The sequence below is a fragment of the Phoca vitulina genome, unplaced genomic scaffold, assembly GCF_004348235.1.
Source record: "Phoca vitulina isolate PV1807 unplaced genomic scaffold, GSC_HSeal_1.0 scaffold2, whole genome shotgun sequence".
NCBI classification, from domain to species: domain Eukaryota; kingdom Metazoa; phylum Chordata; class Mammalia; order Carnivora; family Phocidae; genus Phoca; species Phoca vitulina.
This window is the reverse complement of record NW_022589705.1, coordinates 24,079,837-24,105,675: the sequence shown is the minus strand read 5'-3', so window position 1 is coordinate 24,105,675 and position 25,839 is coordinate 24,079,837. Positions and strand designations below refer to the sequence as shown.

Sequence of the window (25,839 nt, the reverse complement as noted above, 5' to 3'; positions counted from 1 at the left end):
GGGCTTTTTCGGGAGACTGGGAGAAGGGGGCAGTGACGCCGCAGAGGCGGGGGGGCCTGAGCGCCGCCGTCCCCTGCCCGCCTCTCAAAGCAAACACTGTTCAGACTCTGTTCTTCCCAACCCTTCCCACGAACTCCCACTTACTCCTCGTGCGATCCTGAACTCCGGAGAGACAGAGCAGCGGCCGCTCAGGGAGGTGGGGCTGCGGGTGGCGAGGTGTCCGCCCCGCCCGGGCCCAGGCCGGCGCAGGGGTGACTTGGGCTAGCGCCGGCCAGCGATCTCTTCTGTCCTCCACTCCCTCCTGGAGCAGGGACAGGAGCGTGTTCTTTGTGCCTGGACTTCCTCGGTGCTATCTATTTGTGCCTCTCCAGGAATTCTGTGGCTAAGGCTTCCGGGAGAAGGGAAGGGCTCGGGCCGGGTTGGTCTGTTCCGGAAGCTGCTGCGCGACGGGCCCGAAACGCAGGGGGCGGCACTGCTCACCTTTCAATTATGTCCAGGCGCAGCTGGTGGCCATAAGGCAAGGTGACGAGCTCCAGCCCTGAGCTCACGCCCATGCTCTTCCTCATCTCTTCCGACACTTCAAGTATCCTCGCGACCTGTGGAGAACACAAGCTGAAACAGACTGGATCGGGAAGTGGGCTCGCCGTGAACACAACCGCAGCCCGTGGAACGAAACACATGGAACTGGGGTGGTGTGGATGCACTGGCCGCGCTTCGTTTGGGGCAGCAGCGGCCCCACACACAGTGTTTTAGGGGAGATCTCAAGGATTCTAGGACACCCCTGGAATCTAAGACCGGGGAGGAAAGCACCTAGCATGGCCCGCAGAATCCGCAGATCCGGAGTTTCTGGCCGGCCGGAGAACGGCGTCGCCCTCCCAGCTCCTGGCCACCACGGGCCGGGACAGCGACTGCGGCCGAGCGCCCGTGCCTCTGCTGCCAGCCCTGCCGGTCGTGTTCTCACTTGACGGCGGGGCAGGCTGCCAAGACCCTTAACTACTCCTCTCCTGGGCTCAGTCAAGGCACCGTACATCTGGAAACCTTTAGAAACATGTAGAGCGATTTGAAACCCGAGGTTTCAAGCACACCCACTTCTCCCCCAGGAGGCCTTCCTTAAAGAAAATCTTTGTTTGTCCCAGCCAGCTCTCCCGTCTTGCTTCTAGTGTGTAATCACAGGCCATCGGCACCAGGTATTAGCCGACCATTTGTATTCAATACACGCTGCCTCGAAATGTGACAGCCGACTCACTGCCTCTCGAGCACCAGGCTCATGACGCTCCGCAGCACACTGACGTCTAACGGTGCGTCTAACGGAGCCTGGACGCGTGGCCGGCACGGGACGATTCCTCTCCTCCATCTGCTGGAGTTGTCCTCGACTATCATGATCCCAGGCGTTGCAACAGTCCACATGTCTTCAATAACAGGCCACAAAAAACATCTGAAGTTTGGCTGATATTATTAACGCTGACCCTTAACCTCTGTGGTTGAGCAAAGGAACCACTGTCAGCCCTGCGGAAATGGACCTGAGGGAACTGGCTATCCAGGGGCAGACTGGGAAGCAGAGTGCAGGATTCCTACTATGCTCTCTGGGCCTCAGTATCCCCTTCTCTAACTCAGCTGCTAAGTTCGCCTTTCCCAAGGACTTTGCAAAGGATCAAATGACTTTAAAGCTATTTGAAAATACGAGTTGTGAACCACTGGCATGTACAACAGGGAAGAATTTCCCTCTGGAAAGGGATTTACACCTTGACCGTGGTCAGGCAGCCCAGATGGATCCCCCAGCCACCTGCGGTCACACACACTCTGCTTGCTTGTTTAGACAGCTGCCCCATCAGAGGCTCCAAGCCCAGCCTCTGGGTGGTGGGCACCCTCCAATTCACACACCGTCTGTGTAATGAGATTCAAAGGCTCATTACACTGATCCAGTTTTGTGCCAGAAGCACTAGTAACCAGAGTGATCCCTGCTCTGAGAGAGAAGCCTCCAAGTCGGCGTTCCTTCAGTGCAAACACGCAACCCCCTGGTCACATTCCTGGAGGTTTGCCAGGATACGCCGACACCTGCTTGCCCCAAAGCTGAGCTAGGACAAGGGGATTCTGAGCTCATGCTGCAGAACCTGGATTTGAGCCTCTGGGAACACACCCAGAGCCATGCAGATCAGAGATAGAGAGGAGGGATGGACACTTCTGGAGCATTTACTATCAGACGGACCCGGCACGCAACATCAGCGCTCCCCGACGAGGCATTCCAGGCCCCCTCTGCTCTTCCGATCTCAGTTACCCTCGCTCTGCAGGATCGCCAAACTGCCCAAGGGAGCTGCTGCAGTGGTTTATGGGGGTGTCGGCGAGGCCTGGCCCTCCTCCCAGCTGCCAAGGGATCTTCTGAACTGCAGAGAGACTGCCTGACTCGGCCCACCATTTCTGCTGCCCTCCGCACAGGACTCTGATCGGCCCTATGCACTTAAGGGCCTGTCTCCCTCACTGACCGGCAAAGTGCTTTGAAGCAACAACCTGGCATGAGCCAAGAAGGAGAGACTTAGCATCTAAGGAAAGACCTGTGAGTCCCTCCCCCACCCTCACGCCCACACAGCGAGGCCTCCGGAAACCAAGCCCTGGACAGCAGAGTCTGCGCACCCGCGGCTTGCCACCCAGACCGGGGTTTTTGCATTCTTCGTCTGGTCAAATCCTATTCAGCCTTTAAAACTCATCTCAGACATCCCCTCCCTGATCCCCCCTCCTTCCCCCATGTTCCAGACCCTGCTTCAGAGGCCCCACAGCTCTGTGCCTTCCCCTGCGGAGCTTGTCCCACCTGGGCTGTGGTCTGAAGTCCTGTATCACTGTCACCCCCCACGTCCCCCACCACGGCCCGGCCCAGCCCACAGTAGGTGCTCAAGCAAGGCTCAATACCCAACGCTAACACCTAGCCTCATTCTGGGCCAGGCATGGGGTGTGGAGGGCTCTACGTAAGTTATTTCATTTGGTCTTAGTCCTCACAACCACCTGTGTGGCTGGTATGGTTCTCTTCCTTTTATAGTGCGGCAGAAAGAACCAGAAAGTGGAGAGCCTGAGTTAGACTCAGCCATGTCATCCCCAGAGGCCAACTCTCACCTACCGGGCCCCACTTCTAGATACTGCAACAAGCGGGTGGGAGACAGCCTGCACTCTGGGTGAGGCCAGGGCGGTGCCCACTTGCAGGGTGAGAGGGGCTCAGTGGATGCCCACCCCAGCCATGCCCAGGAGGGGCCGGACACTGCAGGACGGGCAGCCTTGAGGCACTCAGGACCACCCACTGTCATGACAGACTTCCTGGGCATCAGCCCCGGGCTCTGCACGGGGTGGGAACCAGCACTTGGGCCCCAAATGCTGTCCAGTGTCTCTTCTCAGCTTCTGAGTGGCCCTGTCCTGGTGGTCACTGCATGTGGAGTGGGTAACAACAGCCTGTCTATCTCCCTCAGAGACGCTGACTGCCTGCATTGTTGGCAAAGCCCTAAAGTCAGTGGTTCCAGGAAGAGAATAAGGAAATGGCAGTGGACTCAGGAGGGAGGGAGGAAGACTAGAAACAGCCCTGCCTTTGGAGACTGAAGGTGAGCAGAGTCAGGTGGACTTCTGCTCTGGGTCTCCTCCTCGCTGCCAGGGGGCTCTATTCACCCCTTCTTCCAGGGGTGCCTAAAGGCAAACAGGGGGGCGCCTGGGTGGCTCAGTCGTTAAGTGTCTGCCTTTGGCTCAGGTCATGATCCCAGGGTCCTGGGATCGAGCCCCGTGTCGGGCTCCCTGCTCAGTGGGAAGCCTGCTTCTCCCTCTCCCACTCCCCCTGCTTGTGTTCCCTCTCTCGCTGTCTCTCTCTGTCAAATAAACAAATAAAATCTTTAAAAAAAACCCCCCAAAATAAAAATAAAGGCAAACAGGGGAGATGGGCCCAACCAGGAGGACAAAAGGCAAAGAAAGAAACCAAACAAGAAAAAGGGCAGGCTTCATGTTCCTTCAGTCGAGAACAGATTTGAGCTCTAGATTCACGGTTGCCAAGGTGGTGGAAACGTTCTAGACCCTCCTGCCAAAGGGTAGTCAGGCATTTCACCTCCGCCTAGACCCTCCTAGGTCCTCCAAGCACTGAAGACACAGGGAAGAAGGATCATTTCCTCCTGGGAATTGGGCTGTTCTGCCAATCCCGATCCATGTTTCTACAAGGAGCTTCCTCTCTCTGGAGAACTCAGGCGGACTCACTCCAGACTCCTGGCCGGTTGGCGTACCAGGGCCCAGGCCAGGAACCAGAACAGGAGTGTTAAATCCTCTTACTGCCCAAACGGGTTTAGCCCGCTTTCACGTGAGGTAAGCATTTAATATGACCTGTGAGCCCTGCCCAAGGACACCTAGCCCACCACGTGAACAAACCCTTGTTCTTCAGCACTGCCCCTCTCCTGGTTCTCTCCCCAGGGCGAGCCCCCCCGCCTCCTGCCCCTCCAACACACACACATGGGGACCATCACCCAGGCCTCTTCCAGGTGCTGGGTTTGTGGAGCTCAGAACAGCTAGCACCTGCTTCAAGTTCCTCAAGGCTGTTTTGAGAGGCCTTCTGTCCCCCTAAGAGGTCCATCAACTAGGGACTTCCCAGGGGGTGCTCAGAGACTACATTTCCTGCCGTGAGTCATGACGCAGGAAATTTATTTAGGAAAATTCAGTTCCTAGACAGGCCCTGAACTTTGAAGGTTATTGACTAATGAGCTACAAATGAATAAGGGGTTTAAATCTCACTAAGGCCTTACCTGTCACTCCAAAGCACAGATCTATCTATAACTGAGGGGAAGGTTGAGCCCCTCCCAGCCTGAGACACTTGCTTTCTAGAAAGATCTGTCTGAAGGATAACCTTGCCATGGGGTCACTTATGCACAAAAGCTGCCCATATCTAAAAGAAATGCTTCCTATCAAAATTGATGATGTAAACATATATTTAGTCACACGAAATGATAGTCATGCTATGTTGTTTGGTCAAAGACACTGGGTTTAAAAGAGTTATGTTTAGAAAAAAATACAATAAAACAGAATCATCTGTTTAGGCCTGTGGTAAACACATCCATGCGCATGAAATTATTTACATGTATCTGTTTGCAGAGCAAATGTTAACCACGGTGATCATCAGGAAAGTACACTTTGTGTAATTTTCTTCTTTTCTCTTAAACTGTATTTTATAATTTTTCTAAACTGACCAAGTATTACTTGTGCAAAAAATCAAGGGTAAATTTAAAAATGTCTATTCTTTTTTTTTTTTTTTAAAGGTTTTATTTATTTATTTGAGACAGAGAGAATGAGAGAGAGAGAGAGAGCACATGAGAGGGGTGAGGGTCATAGGGAGAAGCAGGCTCCCTGCCGAGCAGGGAGCCCGATGCGGGACTCGATCCAGGGACTCCAGGATCATGACCTGAGCCGAAGGCAGTCGCTTAACCAACTGAGCCACCCAGGCGCCCTAAAAATGTCTATTCTTAAGTCCATTTTAGTAACAATAAATATGTGTTGAGTGTGTATACGTACATATAATGCATCATGTATAATAAAATAAAAATAACCTGGGCTCTGTGACGCCAGAAAGTACATTTTCATCTACAGTCCTCTTTCCTTGGACTTGGCTTTCCCAGTTCTGACGGAGCTGAGGCCAGGGAGGACCCTGCAGCTGGCGGGAGAGGCCCGCCATCCCTCTGCCCGAGGGGAGTTCTACAAGCTTCGAGCCCGGGCAAAGGTTGTCCCAGGCCTGTGCTTCCCACCCTTTAAATACATCCCCGCCCAGGTTATCTTCTGACTTTTTCTCTGAGCCACGCATTTCAAGGGTGAGGTGGAGCGAGGCCAGCCTGCCAACTCCTTCCAAACGTTCCGAAGCCAGAACAAAACCCACCTGCCTGGCCACTTACCACGCAGTCCGTGCTCAGCATGTGCTGGGCGATGACCTTGGGGTCGTGCTGAGTGAACAGTTCTTTCGCCCGCTTCAGCAGTGCTGTTTCCAGGGGCTTGTTCTCAGGAGGAAGGAGCTTCGACTCAAAGTCGTTGGGTCTGAATGAGGAGGCCGTCTCCAGACGGGGAGGCACAAACTCGGCCTCCTCCTCCTCCGGCCCCTGGTCCATCTGCACGGCTGGCGCCGCCCAAGGCCCTGCCCCGTCATCGTCGAGGATCAAGTAGTTGGTGCCGGAGTTCCGGGGACCCGGCACCCCGTTCTGCTTGGCCGTTAGCAGCTCCACGTAACTGTCCTGGGCACAGAGGGGGGGCCTCGCCCCCCTGTCGCAGCCCGCAGCGAAGGCTGGGTTCAGTTCACAGTAGTTGGCGTCTGAGTTGAGCCAGGTGGATGGAGACGCGGGAGCCTTGAGGAAGGGTGCCTTGCAGGGCTTGGGTGGCGGCTTGGGGCACAGCTGGCTGTCTGAGCCCCTCAGGGCCTCCCCTGCCCTAGCGTCCGAGGAGACCCTCCGAACCAATGCCGGGCTCAGGGTGGGCTCGCTGCCCGTCCTGAAAACCGGTGAGTTTGGGCGGGGGCTTGTGTCCACCCCCGGGGACTGCGGGGGCAACTTACAGCCTGTGGAGGAAAAGAGAGGGTCAGGAAAAGCTCAGCTGCGCGGGGAACACAAAGCAAAACTGGAGTGACAACTCCTCAGCTCTCCATTCATGCCCTTGGGTTTCAACTTTCACTTCCCAAAGATAACTCGGTAGGACCTCCCCACGCCCAATCTAGCGCAGTCCAGAGCATTTCGAGGGCTGGCTGGCTGCACCCCACTTCTGGGGGGATTCTAAATCCCAGTGACTTCCAGCAGCTGGGCTGCAGTGTCATTTTATGATCAGAGGAGGTTAGTCCAGTCAGAACAGGACAAGACATGGCGCCTGGAGGTCAGTGAGTAATCTAGTCTTGCCCTAAGGAACAGAAGTCTTTAGTCACATAGCATGAGGGCCTGAGTCACTCTCACGGCCAGGGCGGATCCAGCCAGCCTTGAGGGAGAGCCAGAGGCACCCCAGGAAGGGGGGACAAGATGCTGAGCTAACATAGAAGTGGTTCACCAAAGGGCATTAGGAAAATCACCCTGTGGTCCCAAGGAAGGTCAGTTATAAAAATAATGAACAACCATCCATGGCTCACTGACACAGTTGCTTACGAGGTCTGCCCACATCCCACAGCTCCTCGTTCTCTGGCTGCAAATGGAGAATGGAGAGGAGAGTGGTCCCCCAGGAAGCCCAGCACTGAGCCAGCCCCCTCCGCCCAGGGAGGGCACAGAGAGAGCGCGCCTCTGTCGTGAAGGCTTCCAGTTAGCGGGTGAGCATGGGTCAGAAAACCTGGGTTCAAATGCTGGCTTCACCGCGGACTGGACGGGTAACTCTGGATGAGTTATTTCACCTCTGTGCCTCAGTGTCCTCAGCAAGAAGAGGGTAATCATTCCCGCTCTGAAGGTTTGTTATGAGGCTTGAAAGCTAGCTAGCACCCATAAAATGACCTCATCTGGATACAGTTGCACAAACCCCTAACCCTCCAGCCTTGTGTCGTCCCCACATCAGGGGACCAGACAGAGCAGGGAAACAGCCTGAAAGAAATCAGGCTAACACTGTCACCCTCCTCCCAGAAAAGTCCCAAAGACCTACCAAGTGGCAGGTAACTTTCCGACTGGTGCGCTTTGAGGGATAAGGCTCTTCTGTCCTGCATGTGATCCAGGGAGGCTGGCTGGCTACCACTCTTCTCTTTATTTCTGAAGCAGAAGGTAAGTGGAGCAGAAATGTGTCATTAAATCGTAAAACCTTTAGGCAGCGTCATGGAAAGTTTTTAAGAGAACAGACTGCTTAGAAGGCGAGTGGTACAGCACATCCCAACGGTAATGTCCGCTGGAGGAGGAAATTGCTGCTGGGGGCGGTTCACACAGGACTGTACTCTGGGCTCCATCCCCGCGTCCCCACGACCAACCCAGTTAGGTCCCAGGCTGCCTCCTCTGAGCCCTTCCAGCCGGATGAGCAGAACAGAGCAAAGATCTCATCTCTCAGGAAAATCTGATGAACTGGAATGTGTACTTTTAACAGAGCTTAAAATTACTTACAGACCCAGGAGCAGTGACTTGTTTAACTAAAATGCGTTTTCCACCATGCCTCGTGATGTCAGTTAGGAAGGAGGCTGTGGGGCAGTCTGCATTTCAGCGCAAGTCACCATGTCCCCCAGACAATCCGCAGGATCACCCAGGGAGCCAGCCCCTCTCATCCTCCTGGAAGGACGAGGGCCGCACAGCCGGCCTCCTGCTGAGCTGGGGAAGCGCCCAGGCCTTCACTAAGCCGGGCGCTGGGAGGCACAGGGTGCAGCCCCTGCATGGAAGTGGAGAGATGTCACTCTCCACACAATTTGCTGGCACCCCTCTGCTTCCCTGCCTATTCAGACTGGGAGTTTCTCTAGCCCCCACAAACAGAATCTCTTCTTTGCTAGAAGAGACTGCACCGCACCAGTCAAGTTGTAATGAACTTTAATCAGCCCTCCCACAAGCTTAGGTTATAGAAATTGAAAAGTTCTTTCCTACCTTTGCAAGCACCAAAGGAAAAAGCAACCCCCCCCAAAAAAACCCCAAACGCCCAGCAACAGAGAAATTCCAGCAACCCCTCAGAGATAAGGCAGGGTAGAGGGCAAATTCCAAAAGGCAATGGCTTCGGCCAAGCGGTATTTCTGCAGTGATCTTCAGAGCAGCCAGACTCCACTGGCCCAGAACACCCACCTGGGGCGCACCCCGCCAGCCGGCCAACCAGCGGGCCGGACGTCAGCGAAGGTGCGGGCGCCCGAGGGCGCGGGGGTGGGGCGGTGGGGGGGGAAGGGGGAGGGCAGGGCGCTTGGCAGCAGGAGGCGCTTCCCTGCGGAGCCCGCCCCACCCCCACGGTTAGACATTCCCGGCCCTGCGGCTGCCCAAAAAGTAGCAGGGCTTAAAAAACTCTGCTTTCACTGGGCAATCAGGCTCTGTTAGGCCTGCCTCATTGACCGAGAGGCTTTCTCAGTCTGTCTTTCATGTCTTATCTTTAAAAAATAAATTTCTATTCTAAATCCGGGTCCCTGAGGGCAGACCAGGAGGCAGGCCTTCCTGCCCAGCACCGCACTGGGCAGGGGTTCTGGGCATTGCCCAATACTCCCTGGCTCTGGTCAGGACATTACCTTTTTCTTCCTCCGTTGAGCAGCCAATCCCCACACTCACAAAAGAAACAGAGGAAGAAGTACCCCTTTAATATTTTTAAGGGATCTCCAGTCCATTCTTATTACTAAGAAAAGGAGAATTTCTATGTATCAGTTCTTACCTCCCTCCCTGCAACTGAGTCCTACATTCTACTGCCCTCCAGAAATATTAATTATGATTATTCACACCAACATAGTCCTTTGGCATTGTTCTAAGCACTTTGCAAGTCTTCGATCATTTAACCCTCACAAAGCCCATCATTCCAGCTGGGGAAAGTGAGGCCCAGAGAAGGTAAGTAGCTTGGTCGGTGGCGGACCAGCATCTGCGGCCAGGCAGGCAGCGTCCACAGCCAGACTCTGACTAACAGGGACCGGGAGCTCTGTGGCGGCACACGGCCTAGGTTGTATTACTCAGACTCCTGTGTTTTGCTTCTGAATTTTTGCAGTCTACCAATTACAGTTTATGACATTTCCTCCTGTCCAGAAAGAAAACCAGTGAGCGCAATAAAACATGTTGGTTTAGGTGTGTAAGTTTAGATGCCAGGGAGCCAGAGAAGGGGGGCTGTGTTACCCAGGGGCTGGAGCTAATCTACACCCTTCCAGGCCCGCCTTTTCCCTGCTCTCCTTTTCTGGAACAGTCAAGAGAGCAGCAGCATGGGCACCCAACTCCATGAGAGACGGGTCCTATGCGAAGACAGCACGCGCCACTGGTCATCGAGGGCAGGGCGCCTCAGCTGGGCATCCAGTTCTCTGGAATCTTCTCTCTCCCACCCCCAGGTTCAGGGCACAGCCCTCCAGTCTCTCAGGGTCTCCCATCTTCTCTCACCGAGTCAACCACCCTTTCCATGTGGACCAAGCCCTAATCTAAGCCTTCAGGCTGAACTCCCCTCGCAAACCCCCAAACTGCTGCTGGACACTGGCACTCAGAGCTAAGCCTACAGTCGAGTCTCCTGCAGATGCAGCAACTGGTTTTTCCTCTGAAGTCCATCCCCGCTGAGCCCTCCTGTGGTCTCCCACTGGCCCTTCTCCCACCTTCCCCACACGCACAGGAGCCCCAGGAAGCCAAGGTCCCAGGCTCTCCCTCCACTACCCCCGCACAGGCTGACCCTCCAGCCTCACTGACCGGTCTTCCTGCGCCAAGCTCCCTCCCTGCCCCTGCAACCCATCGCCACCCTGCTCTGTTCTCAGGACATTCACCATGTCATGTCTCTGAGGCTCCCTCAAACCACTTAGCCCGGCTTTAAGGCCTCCATGATCTGGCTGGGGTCACCTTCCTGAGCCCGCCCCACCAGCCCCTTACGTGGGCCCTTTGCTTGAGGCCCACCGATCTACCCACTCGAAGCAACTCTCATCCTCTCCTACTGCTCCACGCATGCTCACACTGAGCTCCCACCTGGAACGCCCTCCCCTCCGCAGTGTCTGTCCAAATTTCCCCCAGGCTTCAGACCAGCCGGAATCCTCCTTTCTGCACAAATCACCCCTGGCCAACCCTCCCCTTCCTCAGCAACTACCTCATTTCACGTGGGCACCAACTCAATCGGGAACTCATCCCTCCTGACAGCTATTCCAGTAACACTTGGCATTCGCAGTAACACCTACTGTTCCTCGGTTCCCGGGTGAGCCCCTCATCTGCCTCACTGAGGCCGGGCCCGTCCCGAGCGGCCCCGCCGGCCCCAGCCCCCGCACCCCCGGCGGGGCCCTGACCCACCTGAGGAGGTTTCCCTTGGGCGAGCTCTGCTCCCGGGCCTGGACGCCGCCCACGGTGAGGCTCAGCCTCTTGCCCACGTCCGGCCTGCCGTCGGCCAGGCTGCCGTCTGGGGCCCGGCCCGGGGAGGTGCCGTAGCGCTCCTGCAGGCAGCGCAGCGGCACCGTCCTGTTGATGGGCTGGAAGATGATGGCGCCGCTCTGCTGGGAGACGGGCCGCCGGTTGCCCACGTAGCAGCGCACCAGGCCGGGGATGGAGTCGAAGCTCTCCGTCTCAAACTGGTACTGCACACGGCTGTAGGCCTCGCTGAGCCGCAGCACCGTCCGGTGGATCTTGAAGTGCTGAGCCAGGTTCTTCCACTGACAGGTCAGGACGAAGTTCCCGGGGCTGGACAGAGAGTCACGAACCAGGAAGTCGCCATCCCGCTGCACGAGGTTTTCTGACACCTTGGGGACAAAACGGTGAGGGGTCGGAAAGGCAAGCGAACATTCCTTTTCAAAGCGGCACCGCCCTCCGCTTCTCCGGGCCAACGGAGGACAACGCTACTCTGACTCTTCCTCTTCAGGCAGCTCTTTAGTTTTTCAAATGTCAGATTCTCAGAAGACCCCCTCCTGCACCTAGAACTAGTAGCCGCCCACCTACCGCGCCGAGGACTACTGTGGGCGCCGGGCCCCCGGAGGGAGGGAAGCGGGCCAGCGTCCCCAGCGGCGCGGAGCTCCACCCAGTCTACCTCGGCGAAGGCAAGAAAGCAGCAGGTGTGGTATGTCGGGTGTTGTAGAGGGAAGGGAGAAGTCAACCGGCAAGGGAGATAAGAAGTGCCTGGGAGGGGACGAGGGCTGCTGAGACAGGCTGGTCAGGGGGGTGTCATAAGAAGACGACGTGTACGCAGACCTGAAGCAAGTAAAGTGACAGAAAATGAAAGAAAGAAGAAAAGGCATGGCCAGGGAGCCTGATCCCTCCCCACCCCCAACAGGCGGAGGAGCGGGTTTTGTTGGCTGGGAGGAGGGGTCCACACGCAGGGGGAGGCCAGGCACTGTAGAAGCGGAGACTTGAGTGCGGTCCTGGGCACGCCACTCGTTGGAGGGCCTGTCACCAAGTCAGCTCCGTGTCTCATCTCACTGGCGGATTATATATTTGCATACATAATCTATGCAAAGCACCAGACAGCGCCTGGAACGTGGTAGGTGCTCAAAAATTGTTAACTATGGAGATGCTGATGTTTATAGCAAAAGGAGGATCTGTACTGTGTTGCAGATGGTCGTTCCTATAGCCAGACCACCTGGGTTTGCATTCTGGCTCTACTGGGTGATTTTGGACAAGTTACATCTCTTTGTGGTTTAGTTACATCACCTGTAAAATGGGGATAATGTCACCTACGCAGTAGCTACAAAGATTTAATGGAGTCAAGTGTTAGCTGTAACTACCATTATTACTGTTACAGTGTGCCGTTCGACAACCTGAAATGATGTGTGGCTGAAAATCTATACTCGTTGCAAGTGGGAAACAAAGTTTATGATCACAATAAAGAGAAGGATGGTGGTGACGGTCATCAGTTTCATAAAACTTTGACATTTCTCCCAGGATATTCCAACATTGGATCAGTTTGCGTAGAAGAGTGTGCTACCATGGTTACCTTAAAATTGTATCTTTGCCTTAAAAATATGTTTTCACACAGAAATTCCATTTCTTGGGATTGAGCCTGAGGAAATAATTATAAACATAGTAGTTATCTTAAAGGATGTTGGTGAGGGTGCCCACCAAAGAGTGGGGCACGCATACAATGGACATACACACAATGTAGGATGGTGTAGAAGACTATCTTACGGCAGAAGAAAATGCCCAGAATGTATCATTAAATGAAGACAGTGGGCTGCAAAAGTCTATGTGGTATGATCTCATACTTGCAAAGCCTGGGAGGAGGAATTATATCAAAATGTTCAGAGTGGCTATCTCCAGGAGAGAAAATTATGGGTGAGAGTTTCATTTTCTTCATTTTATACTCTGTATAGTCTACAATTTTATTTTTTATTTTTTTTTTAAATATTTTATTTGACAGAGAGAGAGACAGAGAGAGAGGGAACACAAGCAGGGGCGAGTGGGAGAGGGAGAAGCAGGCTTCCCGCTGAGCAGGGAGCCCAATGCGGGGCTCGATCCCAGGACCTTGGGATCATGACCTGGGCCGAAGGCAGACGCTTAACAACTGAGCCACCCAGTCTACAATTGTGAATCAATTTTAAACTAAAAAAAAAAAAAGGAAGTTAGAATAGGGATTATTTCTTTGATAGTGCTGAGAAATCTGCTATGCTAAAAAAAATTGTCACAATATGATGCCCTTCCCCCCACCCCCCACCCACCCCTTTTCGGTCATGTTGTCCTGGGTGAATGACTGGCCAGATCAGGTTACGATAAAAACCCAAGAGAAATTCTACACCCTGATTCTGCACTTACATTTTTCAGTTTCCATACTCTTAAAAAAAACCACTCACGCCTATCACCCCAAAAGACAATCACACAGAGTACATTCTAGGCCGGGGGGGCTGGGGTCGCTGGTATAATTCCTCTACTTCCTAGCTCCAGCCAGGGGCCCAGGCAGGGGAAGGATGGAGCGTGAACAGTCACCAGCCCCACGAGGGCACTGGCGGCCTTGCTGCCCTGTGCCACCCGCCCTGACGATATGCTCTCTTCCCCTGAAATTAAACTACGGCCTTAAGAGAGAAGCTCCAGACGGTAGGAGGCTGCAGGCAGCCGGCCAGGAGTTCAGTGATCTGAACCACAGGCCAGCCTCGTACCTCCTCAGATGCTCCCCCTGCGGCCACGGCCTCCGGCGCGCTCTAGCTCTGCAGACCACAGAACACCGGCCTTTCCTCCATCCACCTCCCGGGCCCGGGGACATGTGCTTTGGGTTCCTGACCTTAGTTCTTCCCAAGGTCTCCTTGGAGACAGACCTACGTTACTACAGTCCGCTTTATTATATTTGCTTTTAGCTGAGCTGGGGCTTGCTCCACCTGTGGGGGGGGCACTGGAGGGTGAGCCCGCGGGTGGGCAGTGTGCTGGCTCTGCCGGGGGGGGGGGGGGGCCGCGGGGGGGGGGGGGGCCGGGGGCGGCGGGGGGGGGGGGCGCTGGAGGGTGAGCCGCGGTGGGCAGTGTGCTGGCGTGAGGCCTGCCGCGCGCTGGCAGGAAGGCGCGGGTACCTGGCGGGGGATGCGTCCATGGTACCAGGCGTGACTCCGCAGGTCCTCGCCGCTCAGCAGCAGCTCCTCCTCCAGCTCCTTCTTCAGCCGCTCGGGGGTCCTGTCCATAATGTGCCTCTCCTTGGAGAACTGCAACACAGGGTCACCGGTGACGTCCCCCCGCCCTGCCCGGGACGGCCAGGCCCGCCAGCCGGAAAGGCCCGCCCGCCTCGCGGTCAGCTAATCAAGCCAGGATATGCCGAAAGCCTCGTGCAGGTAGGCAAGCCTGGATAATGATCACAATTAGCTGTGACCTTTCCTTTCTCCGCTGCAGGTATGTAGTCACATTTTCAGCTACCCACGGGGACTATGAGAGGAGACGGGCGAGCTGTTCCTGTTATCAGTGGGCTCCGAGAGCCGCTGAAGACAAGGGGCGCTGGCTAGGGGGCGCCACAGAGAGATGAGCGGGGAGGGAGGCACACCTCAGCCAGGGGACCTTCCTCCTTCTCCCTGGGGACTGTCCGCACACGGAGCCAGGAAGGACAGCCGTCCTCGGATGGCCCATGGTCCGGAGCCGGGAAGGACAGCCGTCCAAAGTGCAGTCCCCGGGCTGACGACGGTAATGGCCCCGAATTCTTTGCTACTGGCAAACTGCAATCAGGAACTGAGTTCACCTTTAGAAACATTTAGAGCGAGCGGACAGAAGAATTTTGTCTCTTGAATCTAACAACACAAGTCTGACTCTGTGTATTTTGTCTTTTTAATTTCATTTTTCTGATATTTCATTTTTATGACAGATTAGAACTTGAAACTTAAAAAACTGGTGTCTCGCCTCTTGAGGGTTTGAGAATCGCGGATACAGGTCACGGCATGGTGGCCGGGGCGGGAGTCCGGGAGGGCCACACTGGCTCCAGGTTTCATTTAGAATCCACGCCCACTTTCATGGGAGCTGAACTTGGACACCTGCCTGGTTCCCAGCAAAACCAGGCTCACGGATCACTGGCTGAAGGTCATGGGAGCAGGAAAACGCTGGGTCCTTGTGTTTTCCCAAGTTCCCCAACTTGGCCTCAAAAGCCTCTAGGAATCACCGGATTCTCATCCCACTGCTCTGCACCTCAGCCAGGGAAGAGGCCCAAATCCTTCTGCACCCAAGGAAAAGGAAACAGACTTGGGATTTTTATAGCCCTCAAGTCTCTGTGGGCACACTGGCCCAGGAGGGCGCCGGCTGCAGAGGATTCAGGGCCGCTCAGGGTGGGGCTCTGGTTTCCCAACTGCTCACTTCTCCCGCTCCGCTTTCCCACCACCCTGCCCCACAGAGCGGACTCCTGCACCGCAGAGATGCCCACGTGGGCCATGCCAGCTGCCCACAGGCGTCCGCAGCGTCCCACATCCATCATTAATTATGCCCAGTCACATCTGAACACAGCTCATTGGGAAGACTTGAGTCCAGAATGCAGATTGTCAACCAGGCCGCATTCACTGATAGTTTATTATCTGTCTTGCCTCCCACTGGATTTTAAGTTTCAAGAGAGCGGAAACCCACCTGCCTTCCTACCGCCCTGCAGCAATGCCTGAACGTATTAGGCTCTCCTCAGTCACTGAATGAACCAATACCCCAAGATGAGGTCTCTCTAGCTTCTTCTTCGTTACAGAGCCCTTCCTCTTCAATCTCAAACTATTCGAAGCCCCATGTCAGCTGAGCATGTTGCCACACAACTAAAGGATGTCATTCCCCAATTTTCCTTGGCCAAGGAAAGGCGCACTGCCGCTTAGGGGGACTTCTAAGCTGAGATGTGACGGCTGGAGCTGCGGCGCCATCTTGGACACGAGGAGGGAGCTGCATCCTTCAATGGGGCAGCAGAGGCCCCAACAGGCCCAGATCCCTCACAACGGTCCCAGATTGCCCACCTCCAGATATTTCGTGTGATCTTCTGTCCTGTTTGAGCCCATATTTTGGTTGTTCCTGTTACTGGCAGCTGAACTAAAATCCTAACCCATACTATGACCCTAGCTTCTATTTGGCCACCCTGACAGTCTTTACGCAGAGCCTGAATGCCTTGTACTGTGCCCTGGGCCCACTTCTTCTTGGCCCGAGCTCTGAAAATGTAGTCATCAGGAGTCATACCCCCTGTGTAACCCTCCACTCAAACTGTATTCACCCAGACCCAAAAAGCTGTTCCCTTATTTCTCTTTACAGCCAGTCTCCTTCCTCCCTGATGCCCAATACCCAGGCCACTTCCCACCATCACCCCCCCTCTCTTCTTCTCAGCATCCTTCACAAATCGCAAGATTTCTTAGCATTTTATAAACAACAATCCTTCATTCCAGATTTTGAAATAATACCGCTTTACACTTGTTACCAGAAATATAAAATCTGCTATCTTGTTACTTTTGCCCTAATTCCTTAGAGGAAAATCCACAATTATTGTTCTCCCCCCACTGTGGACTGTGGAGATGGGGCATGATAGGGCACTGCAGGAAAGTACCGAGGGAGGAGAGAAAAGGGGGTCAGAAAGATTGACCCTCCCTTGAGATGGAAACTCAGACTTCAAAAACTGTGCCCTTAAGCTCTTGCATAATTTGTGCAAAGTCAGGAGGTTACACAATTGACTAGATTTATAATTTGGGGGAGAGGGGAGAAGGAGGAAGGGAGGGAGGGAGGGAGACAGATCCAGAGCAAGCAAGCAATTGCAAGCAAGGGCTCTTCATTTCAAACCAGTGAGAGCCGGTTCTACTACACTAAAAAGAGCCAGGCTGGCCTCCGGAAGCCTCCACCTCAGCAGATGATGTGGGCAACATCTCTCAAACAGCTGAACAAGGCAATTCAAAAGTCACCCATGTAGGGTCGCCCTCATGATTACATTAGTAGTTATTTTGGGGGTGAATGCCTTCTAGAACTTTCACATACTCTTTAAATCACACACATTAATGCACCTTCTAATTATTTTTCCGAAGTGCCTATATTTTGTGAGCCTTGCCCTTGCCAACTACGATCGTGCCACTATATATAAGTACTTTGATGGGCTGTCAACTTCATGGTGGGTGAGGGGTGACCATATAGGAAAATTTGGCAAAATGTATCCATTTGCATCTTTTGAGAGCACTGTGATGGACATTTGTGCTCCCTGGGGACCAAGCATGACATTCCTGCTTCACAGGATAGGTCACATGGGACTGTGATGTCGGCAGACAACCAGAACTTCTGCTAACAGTGTGCCCCTCCACTTAACTGCAGCCATCTGGGCCGAATATGAATTTCCCCCTGAAATGCAGCCATTTCAGGCATGGCCTAGGCTACTTTTGGGGTCTTTGGGGCCACAAAAGAAATTCTAGCAATTTAGGGTAACACAGCAGTACCGCTGTCCTTAGCAATGGCTTTATCTCTTCGGTGTCGTCACCGGCGTCCTTTGAAGTTCTGACTGATTCCACTAATGCCCTAAGAAGCCTCCTGGCCTTCCTGAGATTACCTTCTGAGGAAAGAGCAGAAGAGAGAAGTCCCTATTCCCACAGTTACATGCATCATTATCTTATGCCCAGCCCAGAATTATGCATGAGACCAGCCGAAGAGGAAGTACAGGTCCCCGCACTCCAGCGCCTTCCCATCTCGGGAGAGTAAAGAGCACACAACCCCTTCATACCAATCTGTCCCCCTCCTATAGGCTCACCTCCCAGCTCATCTTTCCCAACGCTTTCACATTTGTTTCTGCAGACATCTTATGAATGCAATGTGCCTCAAAGACTGGACCCGAGTCATTCTCAGTCTTCTGTGAGCACGGGCCAGCAGGCATCTGTGACAGAGGGCACTGTGGCACCCAGGGCTGGTACCATATAGCCGGGCTCCGTCAGCAAGTTTACACTGAATGGAAAGCAGTCCTCACTGGCCCTTTGCATTTTATGTTCTTCAACTACCAGAGAGACAGATAGCAAGAAAACCCATGAATAATTGCTATCTCACCCAGATGCTATAAAAATTACTAACAAGCACATTATAGTACACACCTTCTCCTCCATGCTCAAGTTCTCTAACTGTTCACCCCTGAACTGGAACTTCATGCCTAGAAGGCAAGTCTGATTCTGTGTTACCCGAGCTCCTTATGTTGAGGAGAGGAGGTGGCAGTGGGTGGGCTGGAGGCAGAGTCCAGTTTCTCTAGCCCCCAGCGCAGGCTCCGGATCCAGCCATCCTGAGCTCCTCCACCCCCCACAGTAGCTGGGGTGCACCCTCCAGAGAAAGCGGAGCTGCTAGGCTTTAGATCAAGAACATTCTGCCTGTGAGCTCTGCCAGGTTCATTCGAGTGAGCAGATCCACCCACGGCCCCCAGCAGAGAAAGATGTGGGCAGGCCCCATGTCTCCTACTCCGAGGCTTTGCCTGAATTGGATCTACCAGAAATTTGAGAGTTCTCTTTGGGGGAGGGGAGGGGTGCAAGAAAAGGGGCTATGGACATAAATTAAGTAATCAGAATACCTTGAGCAGGAAAGAAAGAGAGGGAGGGAGGGTTAGTAACTACTATATCATGGTTTCCCACTCACATGGCTCCACTTCCAAAATTTCATCTTGTCCCAGTCATTAGTTCTGGGGGCTGAGATGAGGGAGGTGAGTTGATAACTAGGGCAAATGCAGGGGGTGGATGAGGCCCACACCTGTCCTACCAAACTGAAGTTTAGTTAGAAAATTCATTTGTTACCGGAATTGTTGCTTTTCAGGGAAATCTGAGTCCAGCTACCTCCTTCCTGCTGCCAGGCTCTTAATAACCCGGATGCCACAGCACAGTACGTAAGCACGGCCAGCCCTCTCCCTCCATCCACGGGCCACGTGCCACTGACTGGCTGTGTGGCTTTGGTTAAATGACTTTACCTCTCCACAGAGCCTCAGGCTCCTGGTCTGCAAAATGGGGATGATAGTACGTGACGAGATGTTAATCAGGATGGAATGGGTCCATTTTGGGAAAGCACTCACAACATCCCTGGGACACAGCACGGTTAACTGTTATCAGAGACATACCAGAATGCTACCCATCTGGTTACAGAAAAGAAACGCTTCACCCCGGAGGTGCTTTCAGTCTGATGCACAGATGCGTAGGGGGTGGGTGCCTGGGAGGGAAGCAGTTAAGGAAACCAGCCGCGTGTCCACGGGCTGCCTCGCACGCCCGCCCGCCCACCACCTCTGGTCCGGCTACACCGCCAGGACCAGTCCCAGCTTGCTGCGGCCTGCTCCAAAAATCATGCCTATCGCTCTGAATCTGGACTGAACGTCTCTGCAGCCCCACACAGCCCCAGCAAGTCTGTTCTTGACTGGCTGCAACAGCCAGAGCCCAGGGGATGGTCGGAAAACACATTCTGGACGTGCAGAGCCAGCTCCACAAACGTGCTGGGAACGTTGATTAACACGGAAACCCACATTTCAACAGCTCTCCCAGAAAGAAAAAGCTGTTCCAGCCCAGGAGGAACGGAGCGCGGGGTCTCCTCTCGCAAGGGCTGCCTGACATTAGCGCCTGCATTTCAAATCAGGCGCAACAATAGGCCCGGGCCTCCTCAGAGGAGGTCTGCGCTCCTAAGTTTGGGGACGAGGGAGGGTGTGCACACAGTAAGCTGTGGGAAAGCCCCAGAGAAGGCGCGACACTCATTTGTATGCAGGAGACAGCAGAGCCGATTAGAAAAAGATGTCATCTGCATTATAATTTTTATTTTACTCTGTTCCTACCTCTAAGAAAAGCTTCCCAGTTCCCATAGAATTGTAAATTGTGCAAATCACCTGGGAAAGACTGGAAAGGCACCACTTTGTGGCCATCAACAATCATGGCCAAGCAATATGCCAACGTATTTGCCGGCAGGGGATGACACCCTGGGCCCTACCCTCAGGAGGGCACAGTGCTCTCGGAAGACCACACGCAGAGCAACCGTGGAAACTCAGCCCTGAGCTCGGGAGACACACTGCCCGGAACTTATCCCTGCCCTTCTGCTCTGGAGCCTGGGCAAGTTACTCCATCTCACTGGCCTTCGGGTTTCCCTGTCCCAATGAGAAAAGTGGCTGTGGCCCCATGTGGGGGGGAGGGGGGTGCGCCATGGGACTAGAAGCATACAGTTGCTGCACCTCACACTGACCCACCATGTGCAGCCGACTGGTGGAGAATGAAATCCACGCGCAAAGAGAAGAGGAACAAGAGATGGTGTCCCGGCAGCACGCACGGCTAAGCCCCAGCTGACTCCAACCACCAGCAAACTCCCCTTGTGACCTAAGCTAGTTTGCCCTGGCCTCCTGTTACCTGTGCCAAAGGGGTCCTGATCCAGAAAGGCAGGGATCAGATGGAGGGGAGTCGGACACTGAGGGGTTAGACCTTCACACTCCAGATAGTGAGTCACCGAAAATCTCTGCCTAGATTTTCAACAGGCAACAGGTACAAAAAAAGATGCTTTTAGACAGATCAATCTGGCTGCAGTGGGCAGAAGGGCCCGGCTGGGGCCCGGGGCACAAAGCCAGTTCGAGACTTTTGAAATGTGCTGATGATGGCCAAATTTCTATCTCTAGCCCTTGGAGTGGGTGCTGGGATACTGACCAGAATCCACTCCAGAACTTGGATGTCGATATAAATCAACGGAACCCATCTCTGCAAAGCCCGCCCTTCTCCCCCTTTCCTGGTCACCGGCCCCTCTGCCCTCATTACCCAAACGAGAACCCTCAGAACAGGCTCCATCAATCAAGAACCTCCTGATTCTACCTCTTACCAAATGCATTCTAACCCCCACTGAGGTTACCGGGTTCTGTTCTCCCTGAACTTCTGCAATAGCCTCATAACAACCTCCCTACCCGTCTCTGCTCCTACACTCTCCCACCTATGAGGCCACCCACTTATCACAGCTTCCCGGCTGGGAGATGTTAGTCAAGGGGTGCCCCAGCGAGGGCTGACAGGAGATCCAGAGACTCTTCTAGCACCCCCACAAAAAACCTGATGGGCTCCTATGCCTGGTTTTTACTCTCCCAGGGCTCAGACCTGGTTCCGGGGGGACACAGACCCCTAACCTGCCCTGTCCTCCTAGACCCCTGAACTCTGAATGCATTTCTTTTAACCCCAGTGAAGTGACCCACCCCCTTTGCAATATACTGACACCGCATACCGGGATCCATGTCTGAATCCGCTAGAAGGCCTGGATCACAAGAGGGCTATGGATGCCTATGTGAGGACAAAGTAACTGGCAGAGGTTTGACCGGGGCGGGGGAGGAATGGGCCAGGGTACTGCCGTTACGCAGTGGGAGTCCATGAGTCGGCAAGGTCACCCCTGCAGAGGCTCCTGGCAGGAGTCCAGGCTGGGCAATGGGGAGAGGAGAGAGTGGGAGCTGGACGAGGCAGGCAGGGGCCTTGAAGGCCTAACTAAGCCAATCTGTTCTTCTCTAATCCACTAATGACGGCTAGCCAGTGAGGCAGTGTGGTTGGCGGGACATAAGCTCTTTGAGGACAGAGGCCAGGCCACATGTGCCTTTGGCTCCCCGAGCCGAGCCTCGTGCCTGGCACACGGCAGGTGCCCAGGAAACACTTACTGACCGGAGCCAAGCTTCCTGTCACCGGGTGGGGAGAAAAAGAGAGTCTGGAGGTCAGTCAAGAACAGGTGACCCCGGCCACCTTTCTAGACTTTGCCTACCTTGCTTCTGCATGCGCCAAGAGGCTAAGAGGTCTCACTCCCTGGGACTCCCTGATCTAAGGCACAGAAAGCACGGGCACCAGCACCTGGCCTGGTGCCCGGCAGGCGCTGGCTTGAAATGATGTAGAATTTGCAAGCCCTGTCCAAGCAGGCTGGTAGCCACAAGAATGGAAAATAACTTAACTGGAGAATTTGTTTTTAAAGACTTATGAAATCCATCGGAAGGTTGTAGAGATAACTGGCGTCTGAGACTTGAGTTCTGATGGAATAAAAAAGCTAGAAGTTGGAACAACCGATTTCTCCTTAGGCATGGGGGGAGGGGAGAGAGAGAGAGAGAGAATGAAGAGGGAGGCAAGCTTCTGGGCTATTCTATCCCAGTCAGGAGTGGCGAGCCAGAGCACCCAGATTCTACCAGCTCTCAAACAAAGGCTTCCTTTCTTCTGCCCTGGGCGGTTTATTCAGTTGAGGGAGAGGTCAACAACAGTCCAGGCCTCTCATCAAGTAGCACCAAACAATTCGATTCTGGAAATCGAATCCAGAAATCATGATCACGAACAACACCGTAAGTGTGCCTGGTGTTGTGGATCATCACACAAAATTGGTTTATTTTCTGAGCGAAGCCTGCGTCCTCCTGCGAGCTGCTGGGAAAACCCTCAGGACGTGCCTTGAGCGGCCACCAGGTGGCCTGGGATGGGACAATGCAGGAGTCCAAAAGGACAGACCCTCATCTCGAATCCACCGGACCTGTAATGCCCTGGAGCCTGCGTCACTGCGGTCCTGAAATAAGCACGAACATACAAAGGGATTGAGCTCCCACTCTCAAAAAGCACACACTGGATAACCATGACACAAAGCATTCTGAAGCCTTGCTGAGGCCGCCACACACAGGACCGTCCTGCAAGTAAATCTGCCTAAAAATGAGATTCTTTGGAGATGTCAGGGACTCGGCGCCTTTGAGTCCCTGCCCTGTGTTGAATTTCAAGCAATGGACTAGTTTATAATCAAATTCCATAGTATATCAAGGGCTTTTTAGAAGATCGGGTGCTATTTTTTACCATTGAAAACCTGCATAAATTGATCATGAACCCACAGGATGAATAAATCCCAGTTACTCCTGCCACTCTTAACCCTGCCCACCGGCCAAAAAATAAAAATCCAGTTCTCCCCGAGCTTTAAGCCCAGCAACCCTGAGCAGGACCCCTCAGATGTTTTCATCGGAGGCAGAATGGAAGGAAAGAAGGTAGCACTGGTGGCAATCTTCAAGCCTTGATATGAAACAATTTGTATATTAGGTTCTGTGTCACCTTTTATCGACACTCACTTTCTTTTTGGCTTGCCTAAAAATATTTTATTATACTCCAAAGATAAATGAAGAAAGGCTTGAATGTACTGACGCAGCTCTCCCGCTGGGTGCTAGGCTAGACAACCAGGATTTCCGTGCTAATGACTGTGATTAAAGCCAAAGGCTTTAGTTAAGTAAACAATTAACTTTGTAAATAAAAGCCCAAAGAGGAAAAAAAAAATGTCAAATTAAAGTTTTAAATATCCCATTTAGTAGACAAAAGCAAATGGTGGCATGGGCAATTGGGCATTTCCGCCTGGTCCAGCCCAGTGCGTGGCACACGGCGGCCTGGCCATCGGCTCTGGGACACGTACAGCACGCAGCGGCACTGTATCCAAGGAGATGCCCCTCACACACAGCCACGGAGAATCTCCATATTGATTGCAACGGCTGCCTGACAGATGGCAAGAAAGTCGTTGCGGAAAGGTGCCTCATTCGAATTCACGCGCAGGTGCTCTCTGGGCTAGAAGGGAGAGACCCCGAGCATGTCCCCACCTTTTAAGTGTTGGGCTGTTGACAAATGGGGACCTCTGGTCTCACCGGGGCCCCTTCCCCTGAGCCTGCTCCTTTCAATCCTTACATTAAAGCTCAGTGAAACTTGGGGCTAGATTTGCTGGGAGACGCGGGCGTGGCTAAGAATGACTCCGTGGCCTGATGGGTCACAGCCTCTTTGAGGGGACAAGACATCGGAAGAGCAGCAATTTGGTGCAGTTCTCAGAGTTCTCTAGCTTATGTGAGGTCAGCGAGAGGTCTAGCCCCTTGTGAGAAAGGAATCAGTAGCGAAGACAGCTCATAAAATCTCAGAAAGTTTTAGCATTCTGAAACACTTCAATTAATTTGATGTTGATGTTTAAGTACCTTGATGACATAAATTCCTCCTTTCCGAATCCTAGAAAGAATCTTATCTTCAGAAAAGATTCTGCAGATGGCTTTTGATGCCATTTTACCATTTTATAATTAAACCTGTATAATTTATCACAGTTAACACCAGATTCTTACTCCAGTGCCATTAAAAACAGATTTGCAATTTGCTGTTAAATTAAGATGCTTCATTTCCCTATCACATGTGATTTTTCTTTTCACAGACAGGCGATGATGTGGGGGCCATCAGACCCTGGCGCAGACAGGAAACTGCAATCAAACCCACCGGAGAGCCCAAATCCAAGAGATTTCCTTTTTGTTCATTATCAAACCTTATCAAACACTTATCAAAAGAGGCTCATAAACCATGAATAGGAAATATGAAGAGAACATCTGTGGATCTCCTTTGTTTATGAAGGTTCTGAGAAATTTCCATTAAAATTCTGCTTTCCATGTGTGTGAATGAAAAAGACTAGTTTCATTTTAAATTGTGCAGGTTGAAGTCTTAACACGGTGCACCCCCTAGGCGCAGAAGTAACTTGATCCCCCTCAGGCTTAACTCATTGCATTAGGCTCCCCATTGTGATGGGTGCCCGTAGCTCCCCTAGATGTTCAACCCCTGTTGCCTTTTATCCCCCATCATTCTCCACGCCTTCCCATCCTGCAGGGTCATGACGTTAGTGCTTTTGACGCTTGGCTTTATTTTGATGGAACACCAGGGGGGCTGAAAATTATTTTTTACAGGGGAGTGATGAGTTTAAAAACTGTAGGAGGAATTTGAAGTTGGACAGCATGCGGCACGCCCCACACCAACCGATGTGGCTGTCTCCTTCACGATGGTTACCTACATGGGCGGGAAATTGCTCCACACGCTCCTTACACTGTAAGATCTCCTTCCCCCGCTGCCTGCCCCAGTGGCTTTGCCCATCATGTTCTTACCCTCTCGACAAAGCACCCATGGACTCACTCAGTGCTCAGCTCCAAGGGGGGCTCTCATCTTTCCCTGGCAAAAGATAAGCTGAAACACAATCACATTCTCAACAAGCCATTTGTTAGCATCTTGCCCTACTGAAAGCTGGGGAGGTACCTTCCCCTCTCGATCGAATTGAGATGATGACTTCCTGGGGCAGCCTGCAGAGAAGTGACAGCCAAATCATCCCCATGAGGCAGCCCTGTTTTCTGATTCCTCCCAGCGAGAAATCGGATGGCCACACTTAGGATGAAGGCTGAAGGTCACCACTTGCACTTAATCGTTTAGTGGGTCTGTGAAATAAAAGGTTTCGAATAAAAGCAGAGTACCAATCGACCCATGACAACCCCCGTCCACTGCTTTGCTCCCTTTAACCATGTCCTCAGCTTCCGAGAATACTTCTCTCACCGGGTCGGCACACAGGCTAAATGAGACAATGAAGTGAAACATTAATCACTGGGTCTGGCAGTGAGATTCCATTCAGTAAGAGTAGTCCTTCATTAGCATCTATGGTGAAAGGAGAAACAGAGACTACCCTGGCTAAGGCAGACCCAGGATAAGGGTTTGGAGAGCAGCTGACCGAAGTTCAGAATGCAAGGAGGTGCAAGCCAGAAATCTTTCCCGCTGGTAATTCAACCTTGTTAATTCATCTCGATCCAAATTATGAGTGATTTGGTGGAACACAGCTGTTCTCCAAAACAGATGTCCTATTTGCTCTTCAGTAGAATATCAGAAAATCAAAGTCAACTCAATTCAAATATAGTTGACCCTTGCACAACACAGGTGAGAACTGTGGAGGTCTACTCACATGCAGAGCTTTGGGGGTAAATACAGCACATTGCTCTAAATGTACTTTCTCTTTCTCATGATTTTCTTAATAACATTTTCTTTTCTCTAGCTTACTTTATTGTAAGGATGCAGCGTATAATACATAAAACACACAAAATAGGCATTAGTTGACTGTTTATGTTAGGCTTCCAGTAATCAGTGGGCTCTTACGATTTTTTTTT

General features: G+C 53.0%; 1 protein-coding gene across 9 annotated transcripts in view; it reads right to left on the bottom strand.

The window, feature by feature from the left end:
* Positions 1-25,839, bottom strand: part of BCAR3 (BCAR3 adaptor protein, NSP family member) — a 239,328-nt gene that overhangs the window by 16,915 nt on the left and 196,574 nt on the right. For 6 of the 9 annotated variants that reach the window (XM_032423373.1, XM_032423364.1, XM_032423358.1 and 3 more), the window contains 5 exons: positions 14,045-14,173; positions 10,857-11,299; positions 7,597-7,700; positions 5,892-6,544; positions 481-596 (listed from right to left, as the gene is read on the bottom strand). In XM_032423373.1, the coding sequence (XP_032279264.1) occupies positions 481-596; positions 5,892-6,544; positions 7,597-7,700; positions 10,857-11,299; positions 14,045-14,173 (1,445 nt within the window). The remainder of the gene's footprint in view (positions 1-480; positions 597-5,891; positions 6,545-7,596; positions 7,701-10,856; positions 11,300-14,044; positions 14,174-25,839) is intronic. The other 3 variants (XM_032423392.1, XM_032423416.1, XM_032423426.1) reach the window with 1 other exon arrangement.